Source organism: Acinonyx jubatus, chromosome E4 (genome assembly GCF_027475565.1).
Source record: "Acinonyx jubatus isolate Ajub_Pintada_27869175 chromosome E4, VMU_Ajub_asm_v1.0, whole genome shotgun sequence".
NCBI classification, from domain to species: Eukaryota; Metazoa; Chordata; class Mammalia; order Carnivora; family Felidae; genus Acinonyx; species Acinonyx jubatus.
The window spans coordinates 67,952,318-67,969,899 of record NC_069395.1 but is presented as its reverse complement, the minus strand read 5'-3'; the positions used below and the strand labels follow the sequence as shown (position 1 = coordinate 67,969,899).

At 58.7% G+C, this 17,582-nt stretch overlaps 1 protein-coding gene across 3 annotated transcripts in view; it reads right to left on the bottom strand.

Annotated features, from left to right (window-relative positions):
- The window catches only part of SUSD4 (sushi domain containing 4), a 91,425-nt gene that overhangs the window by 45,359 nt on the left and 28,484 nt on the right, over positions 1-17,582 (bottom strand). For 2 of the 3 annotated variants that reach the window (XM_053209854.1, XM_053209855.1), the window contains exon 3: positions 728-940. The exons of the other annotated variant lie outside the window; for it this stretch is intronic. In XM_053209854.1, the coding sequence (XP_053065829.1) occupies positions 728-940 (213 nt within the window). The remainder of the gene's footprint in view (positions 1-727; positions 941-17,582) is intronic. 3 annotated transcript variants of the gene reach the window in all.

Here is a 17,582-nt window from a genome sequence, read left to right as displayed (position 1 = left end):
AAACAAAAACAAAAAACCTTGAAATTCAAAGCCAGGGCAGGGCGAACTCTGGGGGCAGGCCGCAGTCCCCAGGAGGGCTGAGCCGGTGCCCCATCAAGGCCTCCCCAAGTCAGCTACGGAGAGACGTTCACAAGAAGGATCTCGGCTCCTTCAGAGTAACAGCCCGCATGCCGCGGTGACAGCTCCGTGATAAACCAAAATCAACGACGGACACTGAACCGAGAGACCCAGGCTCTGCCGGCCTCAGACACACAAACCGCATCGCGCCTCCCCAACCAGCGGCACCCAGGGCTCCCTTCCGGACCCTACGCACCTACAAGCAAAGCCGTCTCGACCAGCAGGCGTGGGCTGGCGCGAACGGTAAGTGACTGCCGCGTCTCAAGCAGGATACTTGCCAGAAATAAACGCCCGCCAGGTCGGCTGGCCCTGTGGTGCTCCCTCCTTACGTGGCTCATGTCCAAAATGTGCGTCTCCGTATGGACCGAGGCTGCGCACAGTGAGCGGCTCTAACATTCTCCCAGCCGCTCGCTCACACGGACGAAAACGGTGACGAGTGGGGTTGGAACTGGGGCGGAGGAGGAACACGGTCCCTCCTGCCACGGGGGCAAATTCATCCCGGGCCCCAGCCCTGGCCACACCGCCTTCCCATCCGCATGCAGGCTGGGCCGGATGGCGCGGCCCGGGGTATCGGCCTGCCCGGACGGGGCGGGCAGGGCGCGCACTTTACCTTCTCGCGCACAGACAGGCTTATCGCTGGGGATCCAGCCGAGGGTGCCGTTAGGGTGTCGCACACACAGTCTCTTTGTGGAGCCCTTCAGCTTGAACCCGTCTTCACAGTGAAACTGGGTGACAGAGCTCTCAGGGAACACCCCTCCGCTGGGCGTCCTGAAGCCGTTCTCGGGGACGCCTGGGTCCGTGCACGCCTGAAGGCCATCGAACCCTACATTGACAGAGAGAAGAAAAGGTGCCTCTGAATGCATCTCCCGGACGCCGAGGGCCTGCCCACGTCAGGGACAGACACTGTCATTCCACACGCCGTGGCCACGCGGCCACACAGCACGAGAGATGAGAATAGAAGCCCTCTCTGTGACTCGGGACGGTGCTGGTGGGAGTCCTCCTGACTGACCCCACCCTTTGTGGAGGCTGGAGGAGCTGAAGCCACAGAACAGACGGGAAGGAGGTGGTGGAACCTGAGCCAGGCCCTGCAGGACATACTGACGACATTCCAGGGACAGAACAACGCTGTCGGGGAGGCCGGCATGGCGTCCTGGCAGGGTTGGCCGGAGCAGTGAACGCCCCTTCCCCTCCCCTCCCCGCCCCTTGCCCTTTGCTCCTTCCCTTGTGCCAGGCCTCCTGGAGGCTCCCCGAGGTCCTGGTGGCTTCCTAACCCATGAGACCAGCCCTGCAGGGAACAGTGTGGGGAACAGCACGGTCCGTGCTGACCTGTGAGCCCTTCATCTTTGCGGCCCACAGTCCATCCCGGTCCTGCACAGAAAGAGCTCCCCAGACGTTTGAGAAATGAATGAACCGTGTTGGGGAAGGGAAGCATACTGAGGTGACCCTGGAGGGCCGGGTCAAGCGAGGAGGCAGTGGGCGGGTGTCCGGGGGTCTGCAGACGTTATAGCTGGAGGGAGAGCCTGTGCAGGTGTCAGAGCAGACGGGAAACCTGGCAGGTGCCCGTGGGGAGGGCAGCACAGTGTCCTTAAGTGATGGGGTCGTGTCTTCACTTGGAAGGAAAGACACAGTCGGGCGCCTCAATGTATTGCTCAGGTCGACTGCCTGCAGTCCAACAGCCCCAGGCGACCAGGGAGGGGTGGCGAGGGGCAGGCGAGGGCCCGGTGAGCAGCTGACCACCAGCCAGGGGGGATGGGCCTCTGAGTCACTGTGGGGTGGGAGTGTCCTGTCCAGGGGGACCTTCGGAGCAAGAAGGAAGCAGAGAGCAGGAGGCAGAGCGGGAGCCGAGGGCGGGGTGAGAGGCGGAGCCACAGTGGGAGGTGGAGTTGGGGGCGGAGTCAGGAGCGGAGCAGGAGGCGGACGGACTCGAAAGGCACGCAGGCGGTGAGAGGCAGAGTCGTGGGGCGGGGTGGGAGGTGGAGCTGGGAGGGGCGGGAGGAGGAGGAGCCAGAGCAGGGGGCGGAGCTGGAAGGAAGAGCTGGAGTGGGAGGCGGAGCCAGGGGCGGGCCAAGGGGGAGGAGCCAGAGACGAGGTGCAGGGGGTGGGGTGGAGGGAGGAGAGGCGGAGCCGGAAGGCAGAGCCGGAGTGGGAGGCGGAGCCAGAGCTGGGTGGGGGGCGGGAGGAGGAGCTGGAGCAGGGGGCGGGGCGGGGGGTGGAGCCAGGGGCGGGGCAGGAGGCAGAGAGGACAGCTGAGGGAGCCCAGGGCTTGGTTGCCGGGGGAGGGGGGGGCGGGGGGCAGCGGGGGTGTCACGGCAGGAACGGAGTCCTGTGCTGTTAGCTGCAGCTGGCACACGACGTCACATTAGTGTTGGGTGCACAACACGGTGAGCCCGCAGTGTGCATGTGACGCTGTGGTCACATGAGCGGAGCTGCCGTCGTCACCACACATCTTCACCACACATCACTGTGACAGCACAGCTGACCGTACTCACAGTGCTGTGACTGTTGTCCCCGGACCCGCCCCCCCCCGCGCTGCTCCCTGCACCCCTCTCCTCCGGCAACCACATGTGTGCTCTGGACCGTTTGTGTTTTAGATTCCACGAAATCCTAGAGTATTTGTTGCTCTTTGTGATTTATTTCACTGAGCATAACACCCTCAAGGTCCATTTATGTTGTCACAAATGGCAAGATTTCATTCTTTTTGTGGCTGCGTAATATTCCGTTGTATGTATACCACTTCTTTGTCCATTCATCGGTCAGTGGACACGGGCTGTTCGTAGCTTGACGATCGTAAATAACCCTGCAATAAACACAAGGGTGCGAGTGTCCTTCTGAATTAGTGTTTTCATCTTCTATGGGTAAATCCTTGGTAGTAGAGTTACCGGATTACATGGCATCTCTATTTTTAATTTCTTGAGGCACCTCCACCCACACTGCTCTCCAGAGTGGCTGCACCAGTTTGCATTCCCACCACCAGTGCACGAGGGGTCCCCTTTCTCCACATCCTCGCCCACACCTGTTGTTTCTTGTGTTGATTTGAGCCATTCTGACAGGTGTGAGGCGGCAGCTCATTGCGGTCTGACTTGCATTTCCCTGATGATGAGTGATGTTGAGCATCTTTTGGTCATCTGGATGTCTTCTTTGGAGACACGTCTGTTCATGTCCTCTGCTCATTTTTTAATTGGATTGTTTGGGTTTTGGTTTGTTCTTTTTGTTTTGTTTTTTTTTTTTGGTGTTATAGGAGTTCCTCATATACTTTGGATATTAACCCCAGGGACTGAGAGCTTGAACAAAGGGATAACGGGGACCAGACACGTGTCTCCGAATGACTTCTCCTCACCCAGGCAGAGGACAGGCTTGCACAGACTAGGCAGGAGGCAGGAAGACCATCAGAAAGAACTCCCAGGTACCAGGTTATGTCAGGATCCAGGGACAGCTTGTTTGTGAAAGGCAGACTCATGGATCCCGGTGCTCTCAGGGTGGGGGGCAAAGGGCTGTGCTTCTGGAAAGCTCTCCAGATGGCTCTGAGGCAGCCAGTCCAGCTCCTGGGAGGGCCAGCAATTGAGGCATGTGGAGTCTCAAGCTACTGCAGCAGTCGTGGCGAGAAACGACAGGCCAGAAGAGGCAGGAGTGGCACAGAGAGGCTGCAGGAGACACTACGGACGCAGAAGCGCAAATTCAGGGACGGAAGGGATGGCGGCAGGGGTGAGGGGAAGGGGTTAAGGGAGGCATCCAGGACGGTCCCAGGTTCTGGCGCTGAGCCTGCATGCAGGGGGACGGGACGCGGTGGAAACCACCTGGGGCCAAAGGGGGGTGCGGGGACTCTGGGTCTGGAGACACCCAGGCAAGGTGGGGGTGACCAGCCGGAGGAGCAAGTCTGAGCCGCATGTCTGCGCACAGACGGCAGCTGGAGGCACAGCTGGGTGGCCTCCTGGGAACAGACGGTGAGAGGAAGCCACGTGGCACATGGCGGAGCCAGCGGCACCCACGAAGGCAGGCAGGCGGCTGGGCAAGGGCAAGAGACACACCGGGCACGGGGGCGCGGCCAGGCTGGAAGGGGCTGCAGAAAGGAAGGGACTGCTGGAAGGGTGCGGGCAGCCCGGGCTTGTCCTCCAAGGCACTCAGTGTGCACGCAAGAACGCGGCTGAAGCCATCGCGGGTCGTCCCGCGGCTGAAGCATTAGGGTCACGGGAGGGGCTTTCCTACTATTGTATTAAAGAGATCTGAGCCTGTCTCCACGCAGCAGGGAGAAAGAAAGTCCGCAGATGAGGGACGGGGAGGCGCAGGGGAGGGGGTCCAGCCCTGTGGGGGGGAGGGGGGCTCACCTTCCACTGAGGCAGGAAGGGGGTCTCCCGGAAAACCCACTGAGGGAAGGATGGTCCCCCAAACGTGTCCGCCCTCCAGGACGGCTTCAGGGGTGCCTCCCCGGGAACCATCCCTCTGCCTTCAGAGTCTGACCAGGAGCCTCTCTTCCCGTCAGGGAACCTGTGCCCACCTCTCCTAGAGTCCTCCTCACCCTGGCAGCGTTGTGGTCTACCTCACGTCCTCCCCCGCTGCGCTGTGAACCTCTGGGTCGGGGGGGCGGGGAGGGGAGGCTGTGTCTTATTCTTCACCTCCTCAGCCCCCGGCATGTTGTGTAGTAAGGGGGCATTCCACAGGTGCTGCTAATGGAGGAGGCAGAGAGGGAGGGAGGGAGGGAGGGAGGGAGGGGAGATGGATGGGTGGGAGGATGGGTGATGGGTGGGTGGATGATGGCTGGCTGGCTGGCTGGATGAGGTATTCCGAGGGTGAGGTGGGCGTGAAGGGCTCTCCCCCAGCACAGACCCGTTCTCTCCTAACACCCTCCCGGCCCCTCCTTTCTCCCAACCCGCGTGGACCGAATTCCTTACTTCCTGACGACCTTCCTCCCACCTGCACCTGCACACACCTCCCCCTCCGTGCCTCTGCAGTGTAGGGCCAGAGCGGGTGGGGATGTGGCTGAGCCACATTGCTTCCCTCACACCCACTAACCAGGGAGCCACACCGACTGCCCGTCAAAGGCACCGACCCCTCGGCCCGGCACACCTCCCTGCCCCAGCCGGGAAGCCGCTGTCTCTGAGAAAAGGACAGATCCCCCAGGGGAGAGCTGAGCATCCGTGATCCGTCAGAAGGACTCCTGCTCTCGTAATTAACGAGAGAACCATGCTGCGAGGACGCAGAGTTTCCTCACGGGCCCGGTTCTGTGTTCTCCTTACTAATCCTTCTCTTCAAAAACCGCCGCCCTGTCGGCTGCCTCCCAGGGACCAGCCGCTGCGTCGCTCCGTTTCCAACGGTCTGACGATCAGGACGCCACTAGCTGGGCCCAGCCGCCGACACAGAGAAGGGAGTGAGAACAGGTGAAGGGACCGAGGTCGGAGGACGGGATGGCTTAAGAAGCCATCCTTCATCCGGACCACTGACCCCACCGAGCCAGACGGTCGCTTCCCACGGCCTGCCAGAGCTCGAGACACCACTTTCCAAAGTACCCCCGGCGGGTCGGTCCCCAGTCGGGGCTGCTTCTCCACAGAGCCGTCCTCTGCAACGTGGGGGTCAGCCCACCGGACGCACACCCACTGGGGACGGGGGGCCTGCCCGGAGGGTCCTGGCAGCCTGCCGTCCGGGCTCCAAATCCTGCGGATGCTTTGGAAGTGAGTGGCCACAGCTTAGGCGGGAGGAGAGAGTTCCCGGGTGATTTCTGATATGTTTCTTTTGGGGGAAACAGACAGAAAAGGGTACTTTCCTTTTTAACAAGCCCTGGGAGGTGGTACCTCCTGGCCATTCCTCCTAAATCCAATTCAGAACGCAGCGTGTACGCACAAGGGACAGTCCGTGTGATGGTCCACCTTATGGGTCAACGTGACCGGGCCACGGCGCCCAGACATCTGGTCACACGGTCCTCTGGATGCAATCACCACGTGAGTGGGTAGACTGAGTACAGCGGACGGCCCTCCCTGACGTGGGTGGGCCTCATCCAATCTATTGACGGCCCGAACAGAACAAAAGGTTGAGTAAGAGAGAACTCTCTCTGCCGGACATCGTCAGGCTGGCGCGTTGACCTCCTCCCGCTGTCAGACTCATCCTCAGACCAGAGCTCACGCCATCGGCCCCCACTGGGTGACCAGGTTGCCAGGTAGATCTTGGACCTCCCAGCCCGCACACCCGCGTGAACCAGTTCCTTATAGAGTGTGTGCATGTGTGCGTGTGAGTGCGCGTGTGTGCGTGCACGCACATGTGTGAGAGAGCAGGGGGGGAGTAGGGAGAGCCCTCTCCTCCTGGCCCCGTTCCCTCCCGGGGTCCCAGGCTCGTGCCATCTTCCTAAAGGACTCGGACACTTTAAGGACGTGAATGACAGGAGAGCCAGTTGACCCCTCGTCCCAGGGGACACTGTTTCTCTCCAGAGCCGAGTCCCAGGAAGCAGCCTGGTGGGCAGCCCCGGCCTGTGACAGCCCCCGGTCCAGCGTCCCCTCCACTGGCACTGATGTCCCTGCCCAGCACTGTGGCCCCAGGAAACGTCCAGAAAGCTCTGTACTTGGTGCTCTGGCCCTCAGGGGAACAGGAGCAAAGATCTCCTCCTTCCCTTTTCTTCCAGCTGCAAATTAGCAGCAGGCCCCGAGGGTCCTCCACATGCAAAGAACTGCATCAAAACCCCGGCTCACGGGGGTCCTGACTTCCCGGCTGGCTACTTTGGAGTCAACCCACCAGGCAGTCTAGCCGTGAGCACCCTAAGAAGTCCAGGAAGAACCCTAAAACCGAAAGAGGCGTGAAAAGCGATCTTTGGGCTTTACCATAACTGAAAAGTCATGTTGGAGGAAGGAGGACTGTATCCAATGCGGCCAAATCAATTTAGAACCGGGGCCGGCTCTATCCCTCTGTAAACTGCTGTGTGAGTCTTTGCAGGAAGATACAGAATACAGACCCAAAAATTGATTTTTTATGCATTCGCTTAGTGAGAGGATCTGGGGCCAGCGAGGAAAGGGCGTCCCGCCGAAGTTTAAACAGACGCGTCTGCACGTCTGCAGTTGAATCCAGAGCAGCACCGAGCCCAGCCCCCAGCACCCCCGTCAGTGTCACTGGCGGCCACGAGACCCCCCAGGGGTTGGGGTCAGAGCCCTGGTGTCTGGGGTGGGGGGGATGCCGGGCTGGGAGCAGAGGCTGGAACCACACCCGGGCTCGGGATTCTGGCCCCCATGCACCCCCCCAACACCCCCTTCCACACCAGCCACCCCCACGGCCACCCACGGGGCCTCTCCTGGCTCACGTCTTCACGACTCTGCAAAGTCTTTGAGGGAAAGGACGTTTGTGAACGTGTTTGGTCTCCATAGCTGTCCGGACAGGATGGAGCAAACAGCAGTGAACTGTTAGTGCCTCCACGGGACACAACCCTCGTGGTCCCGCAGCACAGACACGTCCCGGTGCACGTTGTGGGCGAGATGCGTCACCCAGAACACCCGGAGCCCGGCGAGCCGGTCACCGAGCTCCCACTGACCACAGCGTGGCGGGTGCCACACTCGGGCGCCGAAGCCTTCTCCTGGGGAGGCCGTGGCTGGGGCCCAGCGAGCGGCTCCTGAGGCGGAACCGGCCCTGGACAGCACGGGACACTTGTCCTCAGAGACGAGAGTAAAGGCGGGAAGGTCGCGGGCCCCGGGAGTCCCTCTCCACACCGCGAGGACGTTCCTCCGTCGGTCTGAACAGACCCGGCTTCGCCTGGGCCGAAAGCGCTTTCTCTGCGGACAGGGTTTCTCTGAGAGCATCTCACAGAACAGACGCCTCTTCACCAGAAGGGAAAACCTTCACCCCTGTCCTACTCTGAAGACCCTGGAGGTCGGCTGGCCCGGCCTGTGGAGCCAGAAGCCGGGTAGGCCCTGAGACCGCGGCGAGGCCCGTCTGACCGCCTGCTCACCGCGCCTTACGCCCCCTGGAGCTCTGCCGCCTCCGAGATCCTTTGCCCTCAGAGTGACCTTCGCTTACCTTTTTACTTTATTTTTATTACTTGAGAGGAAGAGGGAGGGAGCGAGCGAGCGAGTGGGAAGCGGCAGAGAGAGAGGGAGACGGAGTCCCAGGAAGGCTCCGCTCCGAGCGCCGAGCCTGACGCCCGGCTCCACCTCACACCCGTGAGCTCACGACCTGAGCCGAGACCAGCAGTCAGGCGTTTCATGGACTGAGCCCCCCGGGCGCCCCTTAGCTCATCTCCTAAGCGAGCGCGTGGACCAACAGCCTGTCGGATCCCGGAAGCACAGGAACTGGTGGTGTGTGTGCAGCAACACAGAAGAAACGACACGAAGCAAAACTGGCCAGCAGACGGACCAACCCTCCGACACCAGCGTCCGCGCACACGGCGCTCCAGGTTGATCACACGGAGCCGCCTGGCATGCCGGAAGCTTCCGGCCACCGCACAGCCACCCGGACATCGTCTTCACATCCCGGCGGCCCGTCCTGGGCAAGGTCAGGCTCGAACATGCACAGGATCCCGTCCCCGACGACAGACAGTCCGGGGGCCGCCGGACACGTGCCAGGAAAGGCTGGAAGGACCGGGCAAGGTGGCCCCCGGCTGCCACCGATGCCTCCGCTCACCGGGAGGGAGGAGGCCGGCCCGTCCCAGGCCCGCCCTCCCCTGCAGAAGCCAGGGTGGGCCACGGAAGGCCCTCGCAGGACTTAGAGGAGGTCTCAGAGTCAGAACTCGGTAGAAATAGCAACCTAACACTGTTACAGTTACAATTAAAGTCTACGGGAAAACGTAATTTGCTTTATAAAAGTTGATTCGTGACCCGCATTTCCCTCACAAGATCGTTATTAAGTGGTTCTTGACCCTCTCTGTTCCAGTCGAAATAACCTCCGTGTTTGACGGCATTTCAGCTCTTTGCTTTTAAAAAGAAAAGGGAAGAAGGAGAAAAGGGGATTGCTAGAATCTATTTATATGCTGAACCATCGCACAGCGCTGGGCAGTGGGAGAAATTCACTCCACAAACCACCGAGCCCAGGCCCCCTGAAGAGTGAGCTTACATCCAGGACTGTCAGAAGCGGTTGATCCGCATGTTGTGGCCTTACGCTATGACGAGACCTATTTGAAGGGTCACAACGGGCACTTTTTGGAAATGAAATAGAAAGGAAAAGTCAGAGTGGCTCTCACAGGGTAAAGGGGAGGACCGTTTCGTGTGGTTTCGTTAGTTGTTAGTCTGCAATGTAAAATACATCTGTTTCAGCGGTTCACAGTCAAACAGGTTTAAAAATCACTGCTCTAAATACACCCTGCCCTGTCATTCTATTGAAAACACACAGTTGCTTCAAATAACGTAGTGGATGCCTAAGGGCACAGGTTGTGGGGTGAGACTGTGTGCTTTGAATCCTGACTCTGCCATTTTCTAGCTGTGTGATCTTGGCCAAGTTACCTAACCTCTCTGTGTTTCTTCATATGTAACGTGGCTATTATAAGTGCCTACTTCTAGGGCTATTGTGTAATTTAGATGAGGCATAAATAGACATAAAGCAATGACTAGCACACGGCAAGTGCATAATAAGTGAAGGTAAGCTGTTACATTAATATTCAACCAGTTCCCTAAAGAACAAAAACATAGAGCTTCATAAAATGGTAACCTCCTGATTTCCTAGAACCACCTTCATTTCCAAAAATACTCAAGATTGTTTCCTATGATGCTCTAGGATTAAGAGTCTTTGCAAATGACTGTTGGGCATGAGCACAACAGTCCTGCCCTTGGCCCAACGGGTGAGCCTTAAACAGGCAGACTCTGACTTCTGTAAATTAGGAGCCGAGCCTGGAGGGGAGAGCTGTGGCCGGCGCTCTGGGCACTGACCTCTGTTCTGGAGCCAGCAGCCGGCTCCTGGGGAGGCCTGTCCGGTGCTGTCCCCTCTGCCCAGCGCTGTCCCCTCCCCCTGGCACAAGGACAGCCACATTCCTGGGGACCTGAGAGTCCAACCAAAACCACACCGAAAACACGGAGAAAGCACTCAGAGCAAACGAACAGGTTTAAGACAAATTTTCAGACACGACACGCAACCAACAATTCAACAAAGCAAACCAAAGGCTTCTAAGTTAATTGTGTTTGTGAATGTGGGGCTGTGTCACTCCATAATTCAGCATATTATCACTTTACAGATTTAAGAGGTATCCGGAAAAAAACATTACTAATTAGGCTAAACAGATTTCTCACTGGAGAGACAGGATCCCCGCCCACCCCCACCGCACCCTAGGAAACACAGCGAAGACACCAGAAAGCAAGACCCGGCACGTTGCTGCGGCCCGGTGTCTGCGTGCCAATGGCCCACACGCTATTGTTACAGTGGAGTGACATCAAGCAGACCCCACCGACACCGACTTTCCTGGGGCCACGCGATGACGTCCACACAGCACCCACCCACACTGGGGCCACGGCCTGCACCCCACACCCGGTGGGAACCTAACAGCAGCTCCGAGCAGCTGGGTGGCCAGCACGTCAGGTGGCTCTTCCCTGGAAATCGTGGGAATGCGTCAATGTTTCCAGAATTATCCAGAGATGAATACAAAGTCTGCTGCGTCTGAGCAAGGAAATGCAGCAAAAATAAGTCTTAATAGCATAATTTAGACTTGATTAAAATGCATAAAGGCCACAGATGTGGAAGTGTAGCGCTTCCCCGTTTGATGCCAGACTGACATTTTCCCCCTCTTGATTTAATTCACTTTGATTACCCAATTATTCCTAAACTCATTCTCTCGGTTTCAGCTCCAATGAAACGGATAACGGTACTAACTCATAATGTGGTTTCCACCCCAGTCTCAATACTGCTCCACAAACGCTCGCCCAACAACATGACACAATTATCCCAGGCTGCGATATTACAACACGGCAAAACAGAACAAGCCTTTAAACGTTTGAAGTAAAGCAGCACAGAAAACCACCCCCAGAAGACTCTGAGGGTCTCTCTCCGCGACAGGAGACGGGGCACGGAAATTCTGTAGATGCCGTAAACCCAGGATTATTACTTGACAACGTCTGACAAAGATGTGGTAACATTGTGAAACTGATCAGTAAGTTACAAACGTGACTCTTTTCTAAAGCGAGTCCCGACCAACATAAGGAGGCTGTCTGTGTGACCAGCTGTGTCCCCGACAGGCAGCTCGGTCTTGTCACTAAGTGAGGCGCATGGACGGCCTCTCCCTCCACTTGTAAATTCCAGGATGTCTAGTCTCTTTCTCATAAAAACTGGTGACGACCCCCCGAAGCACAAGCCCTCGGATGGAAGCCCAAGAGATGAGTCAAGGTTTAGAAAAAGAAGAAATTTCTAGAACACATTCTCAAAGTGCCCGTGGCCCTTTTTGTTTCTGAAACTTCAAATGTCCTTTCGTTTCTGTGAGCAATGGCTGTAGGGCAACACTAAAGCCGTTTTCCACGTGCTCAGGACTTCAGTTTCCAAAGTGCACACACAACCTCGTTTCATCCACATCACCCCCCCGTGAGATCAATACAATAGTTGGCGGTATCGGCTGTCACAGTAACTTCATGAAAATCCAGCTGCTAATAAACAGCCCTAGCCTCACACGGTCCTTCTGGAAATACCACGTGTCGGCACCCCTTCCCCGCCGAAGGCTCATGGCAAGCTGGGGTCCGGGTCACCTGTGAGGCTCCTAATCTCTGTGTACATTCCCAAGGGCCGCCCAGACTTTTCAGGGCTCGGGGACAGCGAGGAAGGGCAAGACACTGTGAAATAAGGCGGAAACACAGCGCTGGCTGACTTGGGGCCACGCTCTCCCCGACGGGTCTGCAGGTGAACCCCACCGCGCGCTTCGTCAAGCAGCAAAGAGCTCGGGGCTCCGTCTCGGTTTGCCCATCTCTCTGTGCTCAAGACGATTAGCTGGAGGGAAGTCTCGCCTGCCATCGCCTACCAGAGTCTCCACGGCAAAGCTGCCCACGCTTCCACTCCGTCCCCTGGGAGTCAGAGGTCTCGTGGGTCAAAGCCACCACGCTGCTCACTGACCCTTCGTCTGACGGAGGGTTGGGCGCGTAGCAGTAACGAGCGCTACATGCCACGTCTGTCGCACATCTCCTTCACAAGCTTATTTAAGTCAAATGGATCTTTACAAAAATACATTGAAAACTATAAAATACTATGCACGTATGTATCAGCTGAAACTGCTCAGCCATGCAGAAATTACAGAAGGTTCCTGCTGGAAGGAATCTTAGAAGTCACCCAAAATAGCTGGGAAATGTGAGACCCAAAAGTTTAACCGACTGCATAAACTGGGACAGCTCCGAATGAGGGGGTCCCAGAGCCCCCCCCCCCCCGCCCAGGTCTCTGCCTGCTTGGGGAGGCCACGCCACGTGCCCCACGATGGGCACCCTGACCCGACCCACCCGTGCCTCGGACCACTGCCAAGCTGACCTCCAGTGAAACACGTGGGGGGGGGGGACAGGTCATTAAATACGGAGGGTTTCCTCCAAGTCACGATGCCAACACGAATTTGTTCCAAGCGACTTGGGCAGAGCCTGTCATCCTCCTCTTCTTTCCTGACCATAAAACGTGGGAACACCCTCCTCCTGATGCTCGACGCCCTCTGCCAACCACCTGAGCCCGGCAGGCTGAGGCACCGAGCAGCTTCCTGCGCCAGGCCAGCAGGGCTTCAAAGCGAATCAGAATCACGAGGACGCAGCACGGTGCACACGTGCTCCAACACCTCACAGATGACAGCACAGCCCGCGGGTGCACCGGCCTCCCCCCTCCACGCACTCCTCGCCGTGTATCTATGTGCCACCGGCTCCCTGTGTCCCTGGGGCTTCTCGCTGGGCAGCAGGGGGGCAGAGGCCACTGCAGGGCCAGGGAGGCGGGCCTGGTGTGCTCTGGGGGGGGGGGCGGGGGGGCCCCTGAGCCTCCCGGAGGAGCAGGGCCCCAGACGCTGGCTGTAGAACCGGCAGCTGGAGAGGCAGCCTGGCAGCCGCCAAGGCCTAATGACCCAGCGCCCTCCCTGCCTGGCACCCAGGACCGGATGACCCTGGAAGGACCGGGAGAAGGAGCGGCCCCACCCCCCCACGACAGACACACACACACACTCCTGAACTTCTGATCGAACTGCTCATCAGCCAGGCCGGTAGGGCTCCAAGGACATCACACTTAATTTAGAAGAATCCAGGGTGTGCCCCTTCCTGCCTCTCAGTCTCCTCCGCACGGAGCCTCATCCCTGCTGTGGGTCTGGCGTGAGCACGGAGAGGGGACCCTGGGAGCCGCTACTCCAGAGCGAATGAGGCCCCAGGGGGAGGTGTCCCCACGGAGGAGACGCACTCTGCCCAAGGACCGGCCTTCTCCCACGACCGGACTCTAGCGCCGACGAAGCACAGGCATCTGGTTTCCCTGCGCCAACTATGTTGCTCACGAACTCACATCCGCAGCGTCTCGCTGAGCGCCAGCACCGGTCCGTTCGGGAGCCGGGACGGACAGGCTGGCCTCACTGTGGCCTCGGGCGCAGGGACGAAGGAAGGTTCTCGAGCGTAGGCATAAAAAGGCTGCGCATTTTATTTCACGGAGGCCCACGGGCCGGTGCCTCGGACCAGGCCGGGAGGGCCGAGCGCGGCAGCAAACTGGGACTGTCGTGCAGACACAGCACGGCTCCGGCCGGCGGCTGTGGCAAGCGCGTGCACCCCGACGCTCTCCTACCGGGGCCTCATGCACGACCTCAGAGACCCCTACTTGCAGACGGTGGGTCACGCAGCACTTTCTCAGGAGCACCTGTTCGTGGGGCACCTGAGCCAAGATGATCGTGTGCGATCCATTCCTATGATAAAACGCTCTAAAACCATTCAAGTCAGGCTTTGAAGATTTTCCAATCATTAAGTGTTAATGGTTATGGGCCAACTCCGCACATATGCAGCTGATTAAGAAGACAAAACACAAAACAGCGTGCACGTCGTGGTCCTTGTCTTTAATACACAAAAGGGATGCACGTTTGTAGAAAAAAAGGGAGACGCCCGAACGTTACCTGTGGTTACTTGGGATTGAGGGTTGACGTTTTATTCTTTATACATGTCTGTATTTTCCAAGTTCTCTGCAATGAATATTCATAATCGAGAAACACGTTATTTTTTTATGATCCCTGGTGGCAAGGGGGCGTTAAGCTGGGGTGGGTGAGAGCCCGCGGGGCTGTCCACAGACACGCAGCGTCAGAGACTGCAAACAGCACAACGGGAGGTTCCGCCAGGGGGACGCCGGGCTGAGGACAGCCGTGTGTCGCTGGGTATTAAATTCCACAGAGCCGCCTGCCAATCACATACCGTCCCTGTAGTGCTGTCCCTAAAACACCTCCCTGCCAGAGGGCCCCGCGGGTCTGGCTGCCGGCCCCGAGATGCCGCAGGTGAGGCTGGCGGCTCTCCCCCCGGGAGGGCCCCCTGCACGTGGAAAATAAACGTGTGCACTCGGGCCAGGCACGGTGCGACCAGGTGAGCAAAACGGATGGATGCAGGGGATAAAACTGCCGTCTGGTCGGGATTGATAATGAACCGTTACATCCTAGCTGCAATTACCTAATTTCTGAAACCGTGTTATAAATACGCCGTCAGTGGAGTTCGCTGGCGAAGAAAGGACGTGGGCCAGAAACGGCTGGACAAAACACCACCAGTTCCCAAAACGAGCATGCTTCTCCCTCACCTTAGCTGAACGCTACGTGGAGGATGAAGGGACACGTTCCCTGGGCAGCCTGGGGGAGCTAATGAGCAGCTCTGCTTCATAAACAAAATCACAGTCACCAAAGGGCATCGAAAGATGCCCCTTCCGTCACAGATTTCCACCCTCACTCACGTCACAGAATTGCAGCGGCGACGGAGGGGGAGCTTTGTGAGTGGTGCGTGTGGGAATAAGTTGATTTAAGATGAATGCAAAGGAAAAATGCAAGCAGGCATCTGTTCGTTCAGAAACAGGCTCCGGGGTTTTACTGTTACTATTTTTCTTGCAAAATTTTATAAAATCCCCAAAGCTCTGTAACATAGAAGCAAATGGGTCTTCCTCCCTCGAGTGCCAAGTGCAGCCTGGACCAGCGTGAACCGGCCAGAAAACAGGACGCGGGTAAACCCCAGGCTGGCACCGCACCTCTGTGCTAGTTGCTAACAGAGCAGCATTGGGGGCGGGGCCGAGCTGCCTGCTAGTTTTCTCCCAACTCAAATCATCTGCTAATGTCATCTCTGCACTTGTTCCAGCCAGGAGCTGTGGTGGCGCCTCCCCCTGCCCCGGAAGGTATTACGAATTAGAGCCAACAGGGTGAGCAGGGATTCTGTGCTTCGTTTGCATGGCTAATGGTTCGGTCCTGAATGGTGGTGCTCAAAATACCGCACACGAGCCAGCCTGAAAAAAACCGCACGATTCTGGCTGCATTTAAGGGCTCCTGGATCCCGCGGGCCCAGACAGCGTACCTGGAGCTGCCGTGCAGATGCGCCCGTCACAATTTCAAAGTCAGACAGGAAGAAAATGGAGCAGCTGCTGCTTAATCTTTCATGGAGCCCAGTTTGCCTCATTAGCTGGCAAATAGGACAGGCTGGGCCGGGAGCAGATCTGGCCTCCGCTCCGCACGAGAAAAAGGCGATCTGTGTCAAATCGCTCACTCTGCTTGGGGGTGGGGGCACGGTGGCCGCTGGCCCGCTCTAGCGCCTCAGTGACACGTGGCCCTCGGCAAACTGCAGAAGCTTCCATAGAGCCTCGTGACCGTGCCTGAAAAAGAGGGACGGGGAATCACCTTGTCCATCTCAGACCTGCGGGGCGCCCAGAGAAGGAAGGACCCCGACACTTTGAAAACACTGAAGGGCTGACCCAAATGCAATTTGAGAGGCCCTGAATTGGTACACTGAGTCCCAAGGGCAGAGGATTGGACTGGAGGCACAGAGGTGCGGCTAGGACCCTCAGCCCTCACCCGAGACCCAAGGAAAATCCCTATCTTCCCGTCTGCTTGATGTCCCCTCCCCCTGCAGCCAGGCAGTTGCAAAGAGAGGTAGACCTGGTTTCCTGGGTCATTTCAACTCAGAAACGGGGTGGTGTTACCAGGAGGCAAGTGGTGGTGACCTGCTGAGGGGGGAGGTGGGGGGTGGAGGGAGGTAACCCACTGGGGAGGAGGAAGGAGGGAGGGAGGGAAGCCGAGGGGGAGGGGAAGGGGGGGAGGGAGGGAAGCCGAGGGGGAGGGGAAGGGGGGAGGGAGGGAAGCCGAGGGGGAGGGGAAGGGGGGAGGGAGGGAAGCCGAGGGGGAGGGGAAGGGGGGGAGGGAAGCCGAGGGGGAGGAGAGAGCTGGGAAGTGTGGGGCAGCCAAGAGGGAGGGGGGGCTGGGAAGTGGGGGGGCCAGCCAAGGGGGAGGCCAGCTGAGGCAGTGGGGGGGGGGGAGGGGGGAATCCGGCTGGCCCGGCCCCAGCTCCTAGGCACACCTTCCAGCTGGGACTTCCCAAGTGATGTGTGTCCTTCTTATCCGTCCGTGGTCCCAGGAGAGCTGACAAGATGACCCAGGATGGAGCAAGTCAAGCCGAAACACCAACCGTGTGGTCAGAGGTGGGCTGTGAGGCACGTGGCGTCAGCCTGCCCTGGGGGGGGTGGGGTGGGGCACAGGGCGGTGAAGATGCAGTTTAATCACGTGGCCAGGCTGCTGGCAGGTGGGGGGGTGGGTGGTCGGCTCCAGATGCGAGTGCAGGGTGTGCCTTGCAGGCCGTGGCCCCACACCACCCCACAGGGACCTTGAACCCTGGAACCTGCTAGGGTTCCGAGGGCAAGGGGGAGCTGAGGCCAGAGGCCTGGGAGCCGGGAGGCGGCCTGGTGGGCAGCAGGTGTGCCCCTGGGCCGTGTCAGACCTCAGCCTGGTTCCGGAGAGATTGTGCTCTGAAATCCACTCACTCCTTCTGGAAGCCTGGGGACAGGGACTCAGCCGATGGCACACTTTTCTCCCTCCCACCCAGGACGCTGCTCACTTACTTCTCTAGAACTCGATTCTCAAGAGGCCAAGCAGCCCGTTCGCCCCCGGGGTCTGCCTGGCTGCGGCTGGCCTGGGGCTGCCCTGACCCCCGAGCCCCCGATGCTCAGCCTCTGGGCCCGAAAGCAAGATTCCTAAACTGGCAGGCTCTGCCTTCACCAGATGAGGCAGGAACCTCCCCTGGGGGACATCGTCTTCGGCAAGCCCGGAACATGCACGCGGAGAGTTCACAAGGAGCCAGCGCATGAGGCAGCAGCAGCCGGGATGGTCCACCTGTCGCCAGCACTGGGAAAGCTGGCCTTTCCGCAGCATCAATGTCCTTCCCGGGGGCAAGCTTCCTCCCGCTGAATTTTAATCCCCAGTTCTTCACGGTTTTCAATAAAGTCAGGAGCTTGGTTGGCACATTTCCAACTAGCAAATAAAATAAGGTATAAATACGCTTAGCGCTGGGGGCAGGCAGCGGGGCAGGCAGTGGGGCGGGCGGCGGGATGGGCAGGGGCTCCAGTCCCTGCGTCGGGCGCGAGTCCTGCTCTGC